Here is a 17,273-nt window from a genome sequence, read left to right on the forward strand (position 1 = left end):
TTCGATAAAATACTACTAATTTGAAATCATTTTCAAATCTGGAAGACACGAGCATTTTAGGTGGTTATTTTATCTATAGACAAACAATTATAGTATCACTGGGATGATTCTCATACGATGACGCGAAAAGTGTTAAATACATGATGAAGACTGGAAGATCATCTAGCTCAACCAAAAAGATCAACAAGGAGCAACAAAGAAAAGATATGAAAAAAATAATCAAGTTTTAATCCAAAAGCACAAGGCATATAGTTAGAGCATGTACATCAGAATCTCATCTATTGTACAAGCAAAACTGTTCTCTGTACATTAGGTCTACATCTTTGACACTAAAAAAAACTTGCTTCCTTAACTGTTGTGATTTGAAAAAAGAATACATATTGTACAAACACTGGTAGACTCCAAGTTTTCAAGTTATACCATCCATGTGAAGCTCACCCATCCACTTACAATGTTTCTAAGCTCAGTAACTTTGTCTAGTAGCTTATTGAAAATGAGCTCAACTCTGGAATCAACTACCTTCAAGGATACTTACCTTGAATCCAAACGACTTCAGTTGCCTTGCTGCAGCTAAACCAGCGAGTCCAGCACCAACAATAATTACAGACCCTTTACTAGGTTCCTCAGGAAGATTAGATACAAATGACGGTGAAACCCCGAAATTTATAAGAAAATCATATGCTATGGCTACCAAATGTTCATACTCAACACTTACAGTTTCCCTTATCCTTCCTTTGTTCAGCCAAATATGCACATTCTCCCTCCATTTTGCAAGAATATGGTTTCTCACAACGATGTAATCGTTTTGCTCTTTCCCATCCAGTTCACTTACAACTCCAGCCTTTATTTCTTCTTCAAGAAGGTCATCAATTGGGAAGCCCAAAGAAAGAGCAATCAAGGCCTCTTTTTCAGTTTCTTTCTCCAAATCTTTCTTCGTTCTAATCTTCTTCCTCACCGGACCACCCAACTGCTCATCTATGAAATTATCCATCAAATTCTCATCATAATTCCTAGAAGCTATCCTCTTTCTCACAGGTCTCTTTGAGATTGACCCCCCTGAATTTGGGATTTCCATTTTTCTTTTCATATTCCCAACAAATTGGTATTTCTACAACGATGTTACACTGAACTCACGCTAATTATAGCCTGAATTCACTTCAAAATTCCAAGTCTCGGCAACCTGATACCAATTCAACCTACATAAAGTAAAACAAAATTATTTTCCAGAAAAATTGAAACTTACACTAAATTGGATATTAAAATTGATCATAGAAAGCTAGTACAAAATGTAAAAATCAGATTGGAATTTTCGATTTCTATACTGAAAAGGCGTCAGAAAATACTATCTTAATTTCAAATTCGAATTATATCATGGGAATTAGGGATTCATGAGAAACAGTGAGGGATTAGGGTTTTTGTTTCATGAGAAAGAAAACTTACAATTTCAAGCCCAGTGGAGATCCTGAAGGTGTTCGGAGAAGCAAAGAATTCACGGTGGAAAGGTTTACTCCGGCGACATTTGAAATTGGCGGGCGAAAAAGGGGAATTAGGGTCCGAATTTCAAATTGGGTTTGAGTGTTCAAAATCTGATGCAAATTTTTATTACATCCATATATTATCCATTTAACTGATAACCGTTCGTAAGTTTGGAAAAATTGACCAAAACCGTCCTTCTGTTAACTTTTTCTTCTATTTTAACGGAGTTTACTGTGTCATGCAATTTATTTTTAAAGCCTTCCTACTTTGTGCTGTTGGTTATGTTGTGGATATTTTTTTGTATGCTTGTCTTTTGTAGGGACAAAGGACAAGTATAGCCCGAAACTATCGTAAATGGTATGCAGATATTCTTTGTCATACTTTTTAAATATTGGTGTTCCTACCGTCCAAAAATTAGAGTATATATACCCTTCACTCTAACGAAAGACTAAATAGGGACATTTGTGTGCAATCTTATCCGTCGGATCGGTGGATAAGATAATGACACGTGTATGTTTGTTAGTATGAAGGATATATATGCTCTAGTTTTGGACGGCAGAAGCACAAATATACCAAAAATATGACGAAAAATATTTGCATATCATTTACGATAGTTCGAGGATATATTTGTCCTTTTTCCCTCTCTTGTACTCCTGGATAGTGAAAACTTTCTTCTAGGCTAAATAATTTTTTGCTCCCTTTTGTAGGCAAGTTGTATAATTTTTTTAAAGAAAGGAGAGAAATTAGGATGGGATTAAACTTGTACAAGCAAAGTGCTGAAAATGAAAGATGCCAATTGAATGCATGTCAGTTGTGTGTCAATTTATTTATTTCTTCTTCAATTATAAACTCTCGTACGTAATTTTCAAATATCTAAAGATAGAATTATTGAAAATACCCTTAAACTTGACGTGAATTATTAGTTTCATCTCCAAACTATTGACAGTCTTAAAAACATCGTTGCAGTTGACTAACTGTAAACACACCCTTGATCTTGTAGGAATTCCATAAACACCCTCGACTATAGAAATTCCATACACCCTCAACTAGAAGCAGGAATGTTGATGAAGAGATACATGTTCCTCTTCTATATAGTAATAATTTTCAAATAAATAAAAAGACTGAAAAAAGAGAAATAAATTAAAACGGAGAAAGAATAAAAATTTCATAAATATCCTCAACTAGAAACAAGCACATCAACAAAGAAGTGTCTTGCTCCTAGAGTCTTCTATATAGTAATAAATAAGATAAACAAATTTAAAGTGAAGAAAGTATAGAAATTTCATAAATACTCTTGGCCAGAAGCAAACACGTGAATGAAGAGGTGCTTACTTAGGTAGCGGCTCCTAGAATCTTCTATATAGCAGTAATTTTCAAATATACAAAATACTAAAAAAAACAACATGAACAAATTAAAATGAAAAAGTATAGAAATTACATAAATATCCTTGACTAGAAGCAGACACATCGACGGAGAGGTCCTTGCGCATCAAATGTGGTTGAAAAAGTTGACGCATGCACGGCATTTCCAATCTTACTTAAAACTTAAAATTTTGCTCACAAATTAGTGTATAATGAGATTTTCTCATATATATAACTTTATAAATTTTATATAAAATCCATATTGATTTCTATTTATTTTTTAATTATTCAAAAATGTTATTAATCTCCAAACAACTTGAATAAACATGCTCTAAGTCAACTTTAATGTACAAGGACGGTGGAGTCGACAATGTAGTTCATGTCCGAAGATGTGTTCACGGAGGAAATGTAGGCAGGAATCTAGGTTACTTGAAAAACATGTTAGTGTTCTACGTATCCGTTTCAATTTATGCGACACATATATTATTTTAGTCCATTAAAAAGAATGAAATACTTTTAAATTTAAAAACGATTAACTTTACTCATTTATCCTTAATTGAAAACTTTTATAATCATGACATGGTTAATTCTACGAGTTTCAAAAGTTTTATAATCATGACATGGTTAATTCTACGAGTTTCAAAAGTTATATAGCTACACAAATGACATGACGTGTTTAAACAAATTCAAAAGTATCATTTCTTTCTTTCGTTCAAGCTAGACTAGTTTTCCGGTTTCCCAAACAAGTCATTATAACCAGAACACATAACGGATAACTGCATAAACCAACAATAACAACAATATATCCCGTGAGGCAGAGAAGGATAGAGTGTACGCAGACCTTCAGTATTGTGTTTATAAGGCAACTTGTAAATGTATAATGAAAAATATTTCACGACTCTCTTAAGTCATGTGATTTTGCTTCCAGATCTGCAAGAGAAATTGTCAACTGCCTTTATTATAAAGGATTGCAAGCCCAAAGCATTGACTAAAGGTTACAAATTACTTTTTTAACTGCAATTAAGATTGAATGAACCAGAAGCTACAAAACTAGTAGTAGTATTTTACTGGCAAATTGCAGAAAATATAATATGAACTAAAAGAAGAATTGAAAAGAATCCCCTTGGATTACTCTATAAGAGGCCAAGGGAGATGACAAACTAGGGCATATTGAGCTTCATCCAGCTTGCACGGAGAAAATGAGTAACCTAAAAAACAAGTGGTTTTTCGCCATTGTGATACTCTTCCTAGCTGGTCTAACGGAGATCAATGGAGGAGAGCTCATAACATGCACCAATAAGAAAAGCAAATGCTTTCTGAAACCACTGTATTGCCCTGCAGAATGCCCATCAAAATCTCCAAGTGACCCGAAGGCTAAAGTTTGCTATGTCAACTGTAATTCCCCGGTGTGCAAGCCTGAGTGCAGAAGTAAGAGATTCTCTATGTTCTTAAACATTTTCTGTTTCATGTTATATTCACATATGTTTGAACTTCGACTTTCTTGTGCTAGACCTTAAGCACGCAAACACAAAAGTATTGTACACACTTTCCTAAAACGATTGGGCTAAAAAAAAGTCTCCAAAAATGTTTCCAAAAAAACATGTTCATTTGAAACAAATTGAAGGATGATCATGATACTTCCCAAAAATCTAAAATTCTTGATCAATGATACTTACAGACAGGAAGGCGAATTGCAATCAACCCGGAGCAGCATGCTTGGATCCTCGCTTCATTGGTGGAGATGGAATTGTGTTTTACTTCCATGGCAAGAGCAATGAGCATTTCAGCTTAGTTTCAGATCTTAATCTCCAGATTAATGCCCGTTTCATTGGCTTGCGACCTGCTGGTAGACCCCGAGACTACACATGGATTCAAGCTCTTGGAATACTCTTTGACATGCATGCTTTCTCAGTGGAGGCTACCAAGGCAGAGTCTTGGGACGACGAAGTTGATCATCTGAAATTCTATTATGACGGAAAAGAGTTAGGCTTACCAGAAGGCTATCCATCTATATGGGAATCTTCTGAAAGCGGCATCAAGGTAGAAAGAACTGCGAGCAAGAACGGTGCTTTTATCACACTACCAGAAGTGGCAGAAATTTCAGTAAATGTAGTACCTATTACCAAGGAAGATGACAGGATCCACAACTATCAGTTACCTTCTGATGACTGCTTCGCTCACCTGGACGTGCAGTTCAGATTCTATGGCCTCTCAACGAAGGTTGAAGGCATTCTTGGCCGGACTTACCAGCTAGACTTCAAAAATCCAGCAAAACCAGGTGTTGCAGTGCCCGTAGTGGGAGGTGAAAAGAAGTACAGAACTTCAACCCTTTTGTCTTCCAAATGTAATTCCTGTATCTTCTCTCCAGCTGGAGTTTTGAAAGAATCAGACCCCCTAGTCATGGATTATGGGACTTTAGATTGTACTGCAGGATCAAGCGGTGGCCATGGAATAGTTTGCAGAAAATGAGCACCCAATTGGGATATTATTTCTTTTGTCAGTTGCAGATAATAAAATACATGATTTTCAGTTCTTATTTAGGCTATGTTTATTCCATAACCAAGTTTCTTTCCTCAAGGGCACATGATACAGACATGTCCTAGTTCAAAATTACAAATTTGTAATCTGCAAATGTGTATCTAAGATTTCAAACAAACTTTTCAAGAATGACTTATGAAAAAGTGCTACAATTGAATACACTAAAAGAGTTGCTAAGAACTTAATAATTAGGCCAATATTGCATCAGAGTAAACTATAGAAATTAGAAGCATATGATATAAAAGGTCTAACATAACAGATGAATCAGATTTCCCACATACTAATAACTAGATGTTTAGAATCCCGCGACACAACTTTTATAGAGGATTAGTGTATGCAAAATAGAAAATCTGGGTTCAACTGAACTGTTTCATACCACTTAAGATGGCAGCTCCATCTATAATAGTCGAAGCAGATTCCGAACATGGAGGTTATCTCACAACAACGATCAGTTTAAGAGAGCATCGTTAATCAGCAGTAACAGCATGACAAACTCAGCCACCATCAGAAGATAATTCAGCAGAAGTGCTGCAACAATTGATTAATATTGTTTCTCTCTACATCACTGATTACGAAGCTTTGACAATTTATAGTCATGACATCTATGAGTAAAAGAGGCAACTCTATCACCTATGTAATAGTTCATACAAGGTTACAACTCTTAGTATTACAAAGACAAATTTCAATGGATGCCCAGCTCCACCAATCATTTACAGTACATACCCGAGCATTTATTAGGAAAAATGACCCAAATACTATGAATGAAAAGATTTTTAAATCACATTAATATTTTGTTGAAGCCACAAAATAAAAATTATGGGATGTCACATACACCAGAGACTGTTCCTTTTCACCTTCCCCGTGGATTTACCAGTTGAGAGAAAACAGCACTAGTGGCAGCATCCTCTGCATCATCATCAGTTCCAGAGTTGATCCCTTCGATCATACTCACACTATTGTCAAATGGTGTCAAAGGTATGCTGGGTATATGGTTCGTGCTGTTATCATCGGGCTCTGCCAGAGCTGATGAGGTTTCCTCAAGCTGAAGAGCATATTCTAGATTCCATAGAACATCCCCCATGGAAGGTCTATCAACTCCATGGTCAGCCAAACACTTCTCCGCAGTCTCCCCAAACTTCTTGAGGGAGGCTGAATTCACCTTCCCTGTAAGATTTGGGTCCATTATCTGATCCAACATGCCTTTCTTTTGCCAAGTCATGGCCCACTCAGCTATATTGACTTGATCCCGTGGTAGGACAGGATTCAATGCAGGTCTGGTGCAGAGCACTTCCATTAGGACAACACCAAATGAATAAACATCTGATTTCTCAGTAAGCTGCTGTCTTCTAAAGTACTCGGGATCCAGGTAACCAAAGCTACCTTTAACAGCAGTGCTGACATGGGTCTGATCAATAGCTGGTCCAGCTTTAGAAAGACCAAAATCAGCAACTTTAGCTACAAAGTTCTCATCCAAGAGTATGTTTGTAGTTTTCACATCACGGTGAATGATGCTCTGCGATGCACCAGTGTGGAGGTAATGCAGCCCCCTAGCAGCACCTATACAAATCTCAAGACGCTGCTTCCACGAAAGAGATGGAAGATCCGTTCCATAAAGATGACTTCGGAGAGGCCCATTTGCCATGTATTCATAAACCAAAATCATTTCTGATCTTTCATCACAATAACCAATCAAAGACACAAGATGGCGGTGGCGAAGCTTGGACAACATTTCAATTTCTGTTCGAAATTCAGCTAGACCTTGTTCAGATCTCGGGTTGCCTCTTTTGACAGCAAGCCTTGTCCCATCTTCTAGTGTTCCCTTGTAGACTCTACCAAAACCACCAACACCAAGAAGCAAGTTTTCATCAAACTTGTTAGTAGCATCCATTATTTCTTGGAAACTGAAGAATCGACCAAGATTGGGTGAAGCTAAGGAGATACAGCTTGCCGTTCCACTCTTTTGAGAAACTGTGGACATCTTTGTCAAAGTTAAAGAGTTTCCATACAGGGGAAGAGGAAGCCATGGCTGCCCCTGGCGGGAGCTCTTTGATCTGAGGGCTACCAAGCAGCAATAACACAACCCAATAATTGCTAATACAGCTGATGCTCCTCCTACAACAGAACCAATTATAATACCTTTTTTGTTCTTTTTGTGAGGCCTCACAAATAGAGTCTCCACAGATGAAACCCCACTCAAGCTTCTAGCTCCATTGCTAATCTTCATGATTTCCAATCCATTCATAAGGGCATTGATCCAATCAGCTCCTGTGTCTGGACCAACACTGACTGTCAGAACACCTGAATTTGTTGTGGAGTTGGAGACAAAATCTTTGTAATACGGCACATCCAAATTGCCAACTGAAGACAAATCTAGGTCCGGTAAAGCAGTGTCATCATTTATGTACAGATTAAAAAGTAGAGTATTCAAGGACTCGCTCACGATATCACAAAAATGTACGCGGATGAGGTACATGAAGTTTGGATCAACTGGGAACTCCCAGGTGATATTGAAATTCCCATCGACAGTATTAGCATCTCCCATGGTTTCAGCAGTAGCATAAACCCAATATGGTGCTATTTCAGGAGTAATGGTGGCTGGATATTTTATGCTTGAAGGGATAACTGAAACATTCACTGCAGAGCTATTAACATGCAGGTACTTAACATCATTCTCCCACGTTCTCCCTAGAGTATCATTCTGAGCAGTAATCAAAGGACCTCCCATGTTTAACCGATAAACAGTTTCAAGGGCTAGCCCAGAAAGGCCATTGAAAGGTGCTGGTGGAGATGCAGTCACAGCTTGATCCGGAATCAACTCATCAGGAGCTGATACAACTTCAATCGCATTAATAAACGCGATGGAGTTGTTTGAAGGGATTAAAGCAATAGTCAAGCTATCTGAAGTGACATTAATTGAGTATTCCTTAAATAGATAAGTACCCTTATATCTCTTGAAACTGAAATTGTTCAACAGAACAAAATTTTCTGTGACAACTGTGATTGAGGCAGATGTTAAGTTATGACCAGGGAGAGGATAGAAATAAAGGCGAACCCAATGTCGCCCTTGTTGATGAATATCAAATTCGTAAGATGTTGTAGTGTGGAAAATTCTAGCAGACTGGTAAATTGAAAATGGAGCAGTGGAATTAGATGTTGCAGAAATAGAATTTTCTTCACTCTCCAAAACAACTGAAGAATGGTGTGTGTCAGGAACAAAAATCTGGCCAAGAAAGGTTACATTTTTGGAAGATCCACAAGCAATCAAATATTTATCAGCAGGAGTAAAAGCAGCATTTGCCTCCTGAATCAAGAAACAGGACAGCATAAAAGCTAGAACCAAATGCACCCATAGCCCCATTTTAACAAACACCTGGTGGGCACAACAAACTCCAAATTCCCCACGCAGACCTAAAGACTAATCTTACAAACCATTAATAGATCTATCTGAAGCAATGTAAGAGTAGCAAAGAAGCAATGAATAAAACAAGAAAAAATGAATCTTTTTCACTACTCTTACCTCATTCCTAGAGCTAAAACAACTTAAAAGATTAAAAATGGGTATTCAGAAAAAAGAAGAAATAAAGAAAACCCAGAAGGGGAATACCTCCATGCCACCATGAAAACACAATCAAGTAGAGCTTTTTAGAGCAAAGTTTCCAAAACAGCTCTTTACAGGCTGTTGATTAGGCTGTCATTTTACAGAAGAAATAGCAAAGGGGAGAAATGGAGGACCCCACAAAAGAACCCCCACCCCGCACCCCCACAGTTACACCAGCTGTGTTTCAATGGACATTGTGGTTTGATTTTGATACCCTCATCAGTATCTCAGAAAGAGCTATGAAGCTTCTGCAAGTGATACATTAAATGTAATATTTATCTATCTGTGCCAGGCTCTGTTTTGCATGAATTTAATTTTTTTTAATACTTTAATGATTGAATATGATAATAAAAGAATACTAGGTACAGTATTAATTAAGTTGCGTAAACTAACAAACACTTCTTCATCTTTTCAATAGAAATCTCGAGTTTGAAAAAACCATTTTTACTGGTTGAAAGTATTTACTTCATGTAAATTTTTTTGATGTATGAAATAATGGGATCCTACCTTACAACGATATCGAACAAGAAGGGAAAAAAAAGGGAAAATTTGGTATTGAATGAATATAGTTAACTTGTGTGTTACTGTCTTGGTGGGGCAGGGAGACCAATTTACCCGCTTCTACGCGGCTTAAAGATACGGAGGAGACAACTAGTAACGCTACAGTTCAGCTGTCGTCACCGTCAGCTCTCAGCTGGCCGTTTGAGGTTTTGTCTGCTAACTGTAATTATCCGTTGCCGGAATTGAAATTACTGGAACAGAAACATGACTTAGTTTGAGTGAGTGTTTAAATCTTTCTTTGATATTTGATATAAAGTCATGATTTCAAATTAACTTGATTTATTATTATAAATTTTATGAAAATGACTCATATTCCGCTAGAAGAGATTGTCTTTATTATGTGAAAATATTATTATATTTTTAAATATAACTAGTTACTGTTGTTGACTAATGGATCATTGTCATTTGGTAGGATTTTATAAAAATTGATAGAATTTTAGCTTTAAAAATTCAAATTACAAATCTAAAGTCTAAGTAAAATTTCAGTTTCAAAATAATAAGATTTCAAATCATGATTCCATATCTGTTTAAACATACCCTAAATTATTTTTTTCTGAAAAGTTTAATGAGTTATCATTTATATGATATAAACAAAGTTTCTTGTAATATTAAGTATAATATGTAATTATGTGTAGAAATGTTTGAATTGATTAAGCGAGCGTGTACTTTTTAAATGAGGGATCTTGAGTTCAAATTTTCTGAATCGAATCTATTGCATGAAACTTGACTAATAATCTATTTATTTTTTTGTGATTTGTGGTTACTATATTAGAGTAAAAATTATTCTACCCACGTTCAAAAATTATCTATATAATTTACGAACTATTACATTAATTTGATGACGGAATTTTTTAAACGTTAGTTAGACGTTAAAAATGAATTAAGGTGTATTCTATTTTAGGGTCGACCCATAAATCTTTTTCTAATAACCGCCGCACCGTAGCACATGGCAACGTCCTCATTTGCTACTTTACTCTATTATTATTATTCTTTTCCTTAATTTAGAAAAAAAAATATTATTCTTGTTTGGATTTTAGCGCTAACAATATGGGATTTTTTTATTAAATAAAAAATTCATTCTTGCAAGATCATTCATCATAGTTATGGTACACTTTTTTCCCACTATCTAAGTTTGGTTATTATTGACAAATAATTTTGATTTTCTGATTAGGATATTGGAATTTTTTAGAAGAGTTGTAATATTAATCATTTTATAACGATAAATCACGACGATTGTTCTAATTCAATAACAATTCGATAAATTACAACTCTTAAGATGATTTATTTATCTTATGTGTCTTTAATAGAAATTGTGTACTTTAAAGTGAGATTTTTTGGTGTAAAATTTGATTAATCCGATTCTTTAATTATTATAAAAATGGAAATGTAACCAAAACTTAATTGATAAATCATGGGATGAATAAATCTCCCTACTATGTTTAATCAAAGATTTCGAATTTAAGCATAAACATAAAAAAAAATTAAAAAATGATTGATATTGAGCGTGACAAATAAAAATGAAAAAAAATGTACTAAATAAAATGATTGATAATTTGAAGAAGCATTTTGAGACAAAGATTGAAAATGCGTATGAAAACCTTTAGGTTGAGTTCAAGGTCTTGTAACGCATTTTCTATCTTCTTTCTTCCCTTTTGTTTTTGGTGTTCACATGTCTATTCCTTTGACACTACTACATACATAACCTCTTCATTTTAACTACTCTTGATTTTATTTTTAATTTTTTCTGTTTCGATTTGTTTGTCTGACTTTTATATGCTAAAATATTTTATCTTAAACATGTTACAAAAAATTGAAGGATTGATAAAAAAAAACATTTTTTTGAAACGGTTTGAACTAAAAGATCGAGANCCGATTCTTTAATTATTATAAAAATGGAAATGTAACCAAAACTTAATTGATAAATCATGGGATGAATGAATCTCCCTACTATGCTTAATCAAAGATTTCGAATTTAAGCATAAACATAAAAAAAAAAAAAAAAAAAATTGATATTGAGCGTGACAAATAAAAATGGAAAAAAATGTACTAAATAAAATGATTGATAATTTGAAGAAGCATTTTGAGACAAAGGTTGAAAATGCGTATGAAAACCTTTAGGTTGAGTTCTTGTAACGCATTTTCAATCTTCTTTCTTCCCTTTTGTTTTTGGTGTTCACATGTCTATTCCTTTGACAATACTACATACATAACCTCTTTATTTTAACTACTCTTGATTTTTTTTATTTTTTTTTTTGTTTCGATTTATTTGTCTGACTTTTATATGCTAAAATATTTTATCTTGAACATGTTACAAAAAATTGAAGGATTGATAAAAAAAAACATCTTTTTGAAACGATTTGAACTAAAAGATCAAGAAAGTAGAACAAATAACTTGGGACGGAAAAAGTATTTATCATAAGAGCACTTTCATGGTAAAAAGATTGTCCACACAATCACATCAAATAATCATAATTTAGTCATTTAATAAAAAAATAACAATTAATTAATAGTATTATATAATATAGTATGGTAAGTTTTAAGAGGCTCTTATTCCTCAGGCTTTATATTGTCGAAAGAGAAAATGGAATCTTCCAACTTCTTCTATCATATGCCACGTCTGTATCACACGTGTCACGTATACCTCTACTTTAATACTAGTAACTTACAGCCATATTTGCCACGTAAAGTATTTTATTTTATTTTTGGAACTTTTAGTTTCAATTCAATATTCGTTTCCTTTTAATCGTTTATTTAAAGTAGATTTACATCTTCCAATTTAAACTTTTTAATATATTTTTTTGTTCTATAATGATGTAGTATCATTAGTTGGGTAAGTGTTCTAATCCGTCCATCGCATTAAAATTTATTAATCTTCCTCCATCTCAATTTATACAATATTTTTTTTTAGTTGATCTGAAAAAAAAAATTACTGCATATTTTCTTATTTGGCATGTCTTTAGTGGCATTATCAATATTTCCTTTATGTTGATCTCACATATTCAACAAAAAGTCATAAATGTGTACTCTATTATTTTAAAATTTATTTATTTTAAAGATAGTTTCGGAACATATCAAAATCTTCCTATATTTCTTACGGCATAATATATTATATATAAAGATGTTTTTTGACTTGGTCTCATCTGACATTCATGTCTTCAAACTTTTGATGCATATAACTAGACACTTAAGCGTGTATAGAATTGAACAAGTAGACTCACACGTTTAATTACTTGACATTCTACACGATAATTCACTTCCTATGTGTCATGCTACGTGATATCCTATGTGTATTATGCTACATAAAATGCATGTATTTATTGATTTAATTTTATATAATTTTAAATGTCTATTTAATATCAGCTAAATAATAACGAGGTTATTATAATTGTTTCCCCTCTAAATTTCAAGTTAAATGCTAAAAAGGGAATTAATGCCAATTTTTTCACCGTAGAAAAAAGATGTGTTGTATGTCCCACTAGAAACTAGAAAGACAAATTGGAAAAAAAAAATTGTTGATTATTTAACTTATTTGTCGAAGATTTTTGTGTCATTTTTATTCTCTGCATTCAACTAAGTATCGAAGTTGTTAGTGCATGAAAATATGCACCGCCATTCACGGAACATGCGTCAATAATGCCGCACCGCGCGATTATATTCACTGTCTTAAACTATATAATATGTCGTGAAGTCAAAATCCAAATTAGTTAAATGCCACCACGTTACAAAATATTATTATTAATGGGTGAAAAAGTCAATATAAATTTCACGAGTATCCGTTAATATAATACTTCCATTCGAATAAATATCAAGTAATTCAGTCCAATAAAACAAAATTTTACTATTTACTTTTTGCTGAAAATTGAACATGAGATTCTCCGGTCATTATATAGATTTCGTAATTTTCATTATTACATTGATCACTAAGCCACCATCTCGGATGCTTATTTGATTAAAGTCATGATTACCTCGATTTGAGAATAATGAATATCTATCTATATATAATAGGAGAGGTAAAAGTGCCACATGTCAGCACTACAAAAATTCTATAATTTTAAAATTCAAAAAATAATTTAAAAATCTTTTAAATATGTATCTTAAATTAACTAAAAAGAAATTAGAAAAAAGGTAACCAACTATTTTAAAATTTTCCTGTTTTGAAATACAGCTTAAAAATAAAAAGTAAATATTTAAATAATAATAGTATTAATTAAAGTAATAATAATAATAATAATAATCATGTGGATAACAATGAATTTAATTGCTAATCAGTTTCCAGTTTCCACGAAAACTGTTTTCGTATTTGAATTTTAAAGTTTTTCTATTTTAAGATAAGATTTAAAAATATAAGGCAAACCTGTTTTGAAATACGAATTAGAAATAAAAAGTAAATATTTAAATAATCTTTTATATATAATAGGAGGGGTGAAAAGCGATACGTGTCAGCACCACAAAAAATAGATTTTTAAAATAATTAAAATTAATTACATGTAATAGGATTTAATAATAAATTACTATTTTATTTTTAAAATAATTTTAAATTTTAAATATGTAACGTGTGTGATTCCCTTTTTTTGTGGAATTTTTTTTTAACCATCTTTCCACAACCTCCTTATTTAATAATAATAATAATAATAATAATCTATCTATATATAATAGGAGAGGAAAAAATGTCACATGTCAGCGCCACAATTAATCTCAAAATTTCAGTATTTAAAAAGTCAATTTANAGTCAAATAAAAAAATAGAAAAAGATTAAAAAAAAAAAAGGACGGTTGAAACCAATTATCCCGTTTTCTTCCACTTTTTTAAAATTTAAAACATGCAGTTTTTTTTTAACATAACAGTTTGCAACTTTGAAAAAAAATTAAAATTTTGAATTTCAAAAAATAACTAACCTTATCATTTGAAAACACCATCTTAAAACTACTACTCCACACCCTCTGAAAACGAATTCTTTAAATTCGTATTCAAACAAATGTATCCACATCAAAATTAATAAATTTGCAATATTTTTTATCTCTTCTCTAACACAAAATATAACAGTTTTGGTATGCAAGAAGAAGAAGAAATTTACGATATATGGTGAAAGAAGTTTATGGTAGTGAACCGTTCTATTTTTTCTTATGACTTTTTACATTTTCACTCTCATGTATGTAATCTTTTCATTCTTCATTATTTGTTAGTTTGAATGGGCTTATGTATCCTTAATATGATAGTGATTTAAAGGCAAAAGATGTGGAGCAACAAAACCTAGTGGAAATTTATTATTGAAGTTCAGAGTTTGATTCGAATACGATATAAAAATATGCTAAGTTACATGGTTATTGTGTTGAAGGTTAGGTACATCCGATTGTATGTGATTATATTCACGGGCAACATTCTACTAAAAGCGTTAGATTTTTAAGCATCAACTGAATATTGCAATTGTGTTTGCTGAGAAAATATTTCTATAGGATTAAACATCATTTGATTATGTCAAGAGGTTTATACTTTGTCATTACTATGATGTTCATGGAAAAGTACATTTAGTGTTAATTTACAGTTAATTATTCTACTTCAAAGGAGTGTGAATGTCTTTAATTTACAATTGAATTAGTTATTAATTAATAAATTAAAATACTAAATAAAAGAATAATAAGTAACACATTAAATATTTAAATACTAATTTTTCTTCCTTTAATAACTTCCTTTTATAAGTGAACGGAGATGCAAAACATAAACAATTTCCGCTTTAGTGCTTTAAACTGTTTTAATTTTTTGATAGTATTATCATTGTAGTTAATTTGTCATACGAATTAAAAGAAAAAGAATATTCATTTGTTACTTTTTCACTAATTATTAGCAAAATAGCATTGATTACTCTAAATATTATTCTAAATAATTAAATTTTAATATTTATATATTTCACATTAAAAATAAAAAGTTATCGTGAAAAAATTATAACCAATTTAAATTTTTACATATTTTTAACATTCAATTTATTTATTTTTTTTAAAAAAGGGTTCTACTATCTAAATTAATACCCCCACAAATCCTCACCCACGTCCCCATTACCTCAAATATAAGTGAGATATAGATCTAAAAAATGACAATTCAAAACACTTACATGAAGCCAAATAATTAGAGAAGACGATTTACGAATTGTCAAATGACTTCTTTTGAAATGCAAATCAGTTGTTTAGTTATGAGTGTTCCGAAATATTGAACTATTTTTTCTTCATTATATTTATACATAATAATAATAAATAATTCAATATTATTATTTTAAATAAATAGTAACAAAAATTTGATATTACTTCTCTTATATATAATAGGAGAAGTAAAAAGTGCACATGTCAGCACCATAAAAAATCAACAAATTTAAAATTTAAAAACTAATTTAAAAATCTTTTAAATCTATAGCTTAAATTAACCAAAAATAATTTTTTAAAAATAACCAACTAAATAATTCTATGTTTCTAAATAATTTTAAAATCTTCTGAACATGATTCTTAAATTAACAAAAAAAAATAAAATTAAAAAGTAACCAACTAAATAATTCTATGTTTCTAAATAATTTAAAAATCGTCTGAACATGATTCTTAAATTAACCAAAAATAAATAAAAAAGAGTAATAAACTAAATAATTCTATGTTTATTTTTTTTCTCTCCTAAAATTAAAATTTTATTACTGTTTTCCAATTTGAATTTTAAACTTCCTCTTATAGTTTAAATGTAAAAGGCAAATTGTTAACTAATAATAATAATAATAATAATAGTAACAACAATAATAATAATAATAATAATAATAATAATAATAGTAATTGTAATAATAGTAATAATAATAGTAATACTAATGATGATGATAATGATAATGATAATAATAATAATAATAATAATAATATAGTAATAATTTGGATAATAATATATTTGAATTGCAAATTAGTTAGTTTCCATGAAAACGGTTTTTCAATTTGTATTTTAAAATTTAAAAATGGATAAATGCAAACTCACAAAAAGAGGATATAACTAAAATTGAATCATGTTTATTTACATCAGGAAATTTTTTAGCCAAAAAAAATAATTCCATTTGTGTATAATTCAAAGGATAGGAAAATGCATCTTCCGTTACCCAGGTGACAATATGTAATAAAAAATTATAAATTAAAATTTATTTGAATTTAAGATGAAACTGTTTTAAACTTATAATAATTGTAAAAAAATTTTCAATAAATACCAATTGACAAAAAAAAGAAAGAAATATAAAATAAGAAACTTGAAAAAATAATAAGTACTGAATGAGTCCGTTAAAAGAGAAACCTGAGTCAGTTAAAAGAGAAACCAATCAAAAGAATTAAAGACTCCAAAAATTATCAACTACCCTAAAATTCCTCAACCACTTTCTTAACTTCTCTATTTCCCCAAAATTTAAACGTATTCCTCAACCATATTTTCTTTAGTGCAAAGCAAAAATTTCTCAACAATAGACTAATATTATCTAAGGCTATAATTATTCCTACAACTCATGAGAAGATAAATCTTTGCATATTTAATTTCTCTACTATTTTTTTACATTGTATAAAGAACAATTTTTTTATTTATTAAAAATATTATGGCTATTAATTGATTTTAATTTATTTAAGTTCTGTAAAATCATATATATTTTTAGTTATATTATTTGTTTTAATTCAGTAGTAATTTCGTTCATCTTCAATATTTCTTGGTCTATTCACAATTAAATTTTATATGTATAAATTAG

At 31.3% G+C, this 17,273-nt stretch overlaps 2 protein-coding genes and 1 long non-coding RNA gene across 3 annotated transcripts; 1 reads left to right on the forward strand and 2 right to left on the reverse strand.

Annotated features, from left to right (window-relative positions):
* Positions 1-3,695: 3,695 nt before the first annotated feature.
* Positions 3,696-9,291, reverse strand: LOC125875746 (uncharacterized). The gene is made up of 4 exons (XR_007447462.1): positions 8,981-9,291; positions 4,997-5,232; positions 4,515-4,888; positions 3,696-3,768 (listed from the first exon to the last, which is right to left on the reverse strand). It is a non-coding gene; the product is annotated as an uncharacterized LOC125875746 (long non-coding RNA).
* LOC125875745 (uncharacterized) lies at positions 3,859-6,247 on the forward strand. The gene is made up of 2 exons (XM_049556775.1): positions 3,859-4,266; positions 4,517-6,247. Exons 1-2 carry the CDS (start codon positions 4,038-4,040, stop codon positions 5,305-5,307), a joined length of 1,020 nt encoding a protein of 339 aa, XP_049412732.1. The 5' UTR covers positions 3,859-4,037; the 3' UTR covers positions 5,308-6,247.
* Positions 5,889-8,982, reverse strand: LOC125875744 (receptor-like protein kinase THESEUS 1). The gene has a single exon (XM_049556774.1). It carries the CDS (start codon positions 8,732-8,734, stop codon positions 6,227-6,229), a length of 2,508 nt encoding a protein of 835 aa, XP_049412731.1. The 5' UTR covers positions 8,735-8,982; the 3' UTR covers positions 5,889-6,226.
* Positions 9,292-17,273: the final 7,982 nt, after the last annotated feature.

Source organism: Solanum stenotomum, chromosome 9, assembly GCF_019186545.1.
Source record: "Solanum stenotomum isolate F172 chromosome 9, ASM1918654v1, whole genome shotgun sequence".
Lineage (NCBI taxonomy): Eukaryota > Viridiplantae > Streptophyta > Magnoliopsida > Solanales > Solanaceae > Solanum > Solanum stenotomum.

What these genes read in the sequence shown, in the direction of transcription:
- LOC125875745 (XM_049556775.1), top strand. Translation starts at nt 4,038, where the DNA reads ATGAGTAACCTAAAAAACAAGTGGTTTTTCGCCATTGTGATACTCTTC. An exon ending in GTGCAAGCCTGAGTGCAGAA is followed by an intron (nt 4,267 to 4,516) that starts GTAAGAGATTCT and finishes TGATACTTACAG; the next exon opens with ACAGGAAGGCGAATTGCAAT.
- LOC125875744 (XM_049556774.1), bottom strand. Translation starts at nt 8,734, where the DNA reads ATGGGGCTATGGGTGCATTTGGTTCTAGCTTTTATGCTGTCCTGTTTC.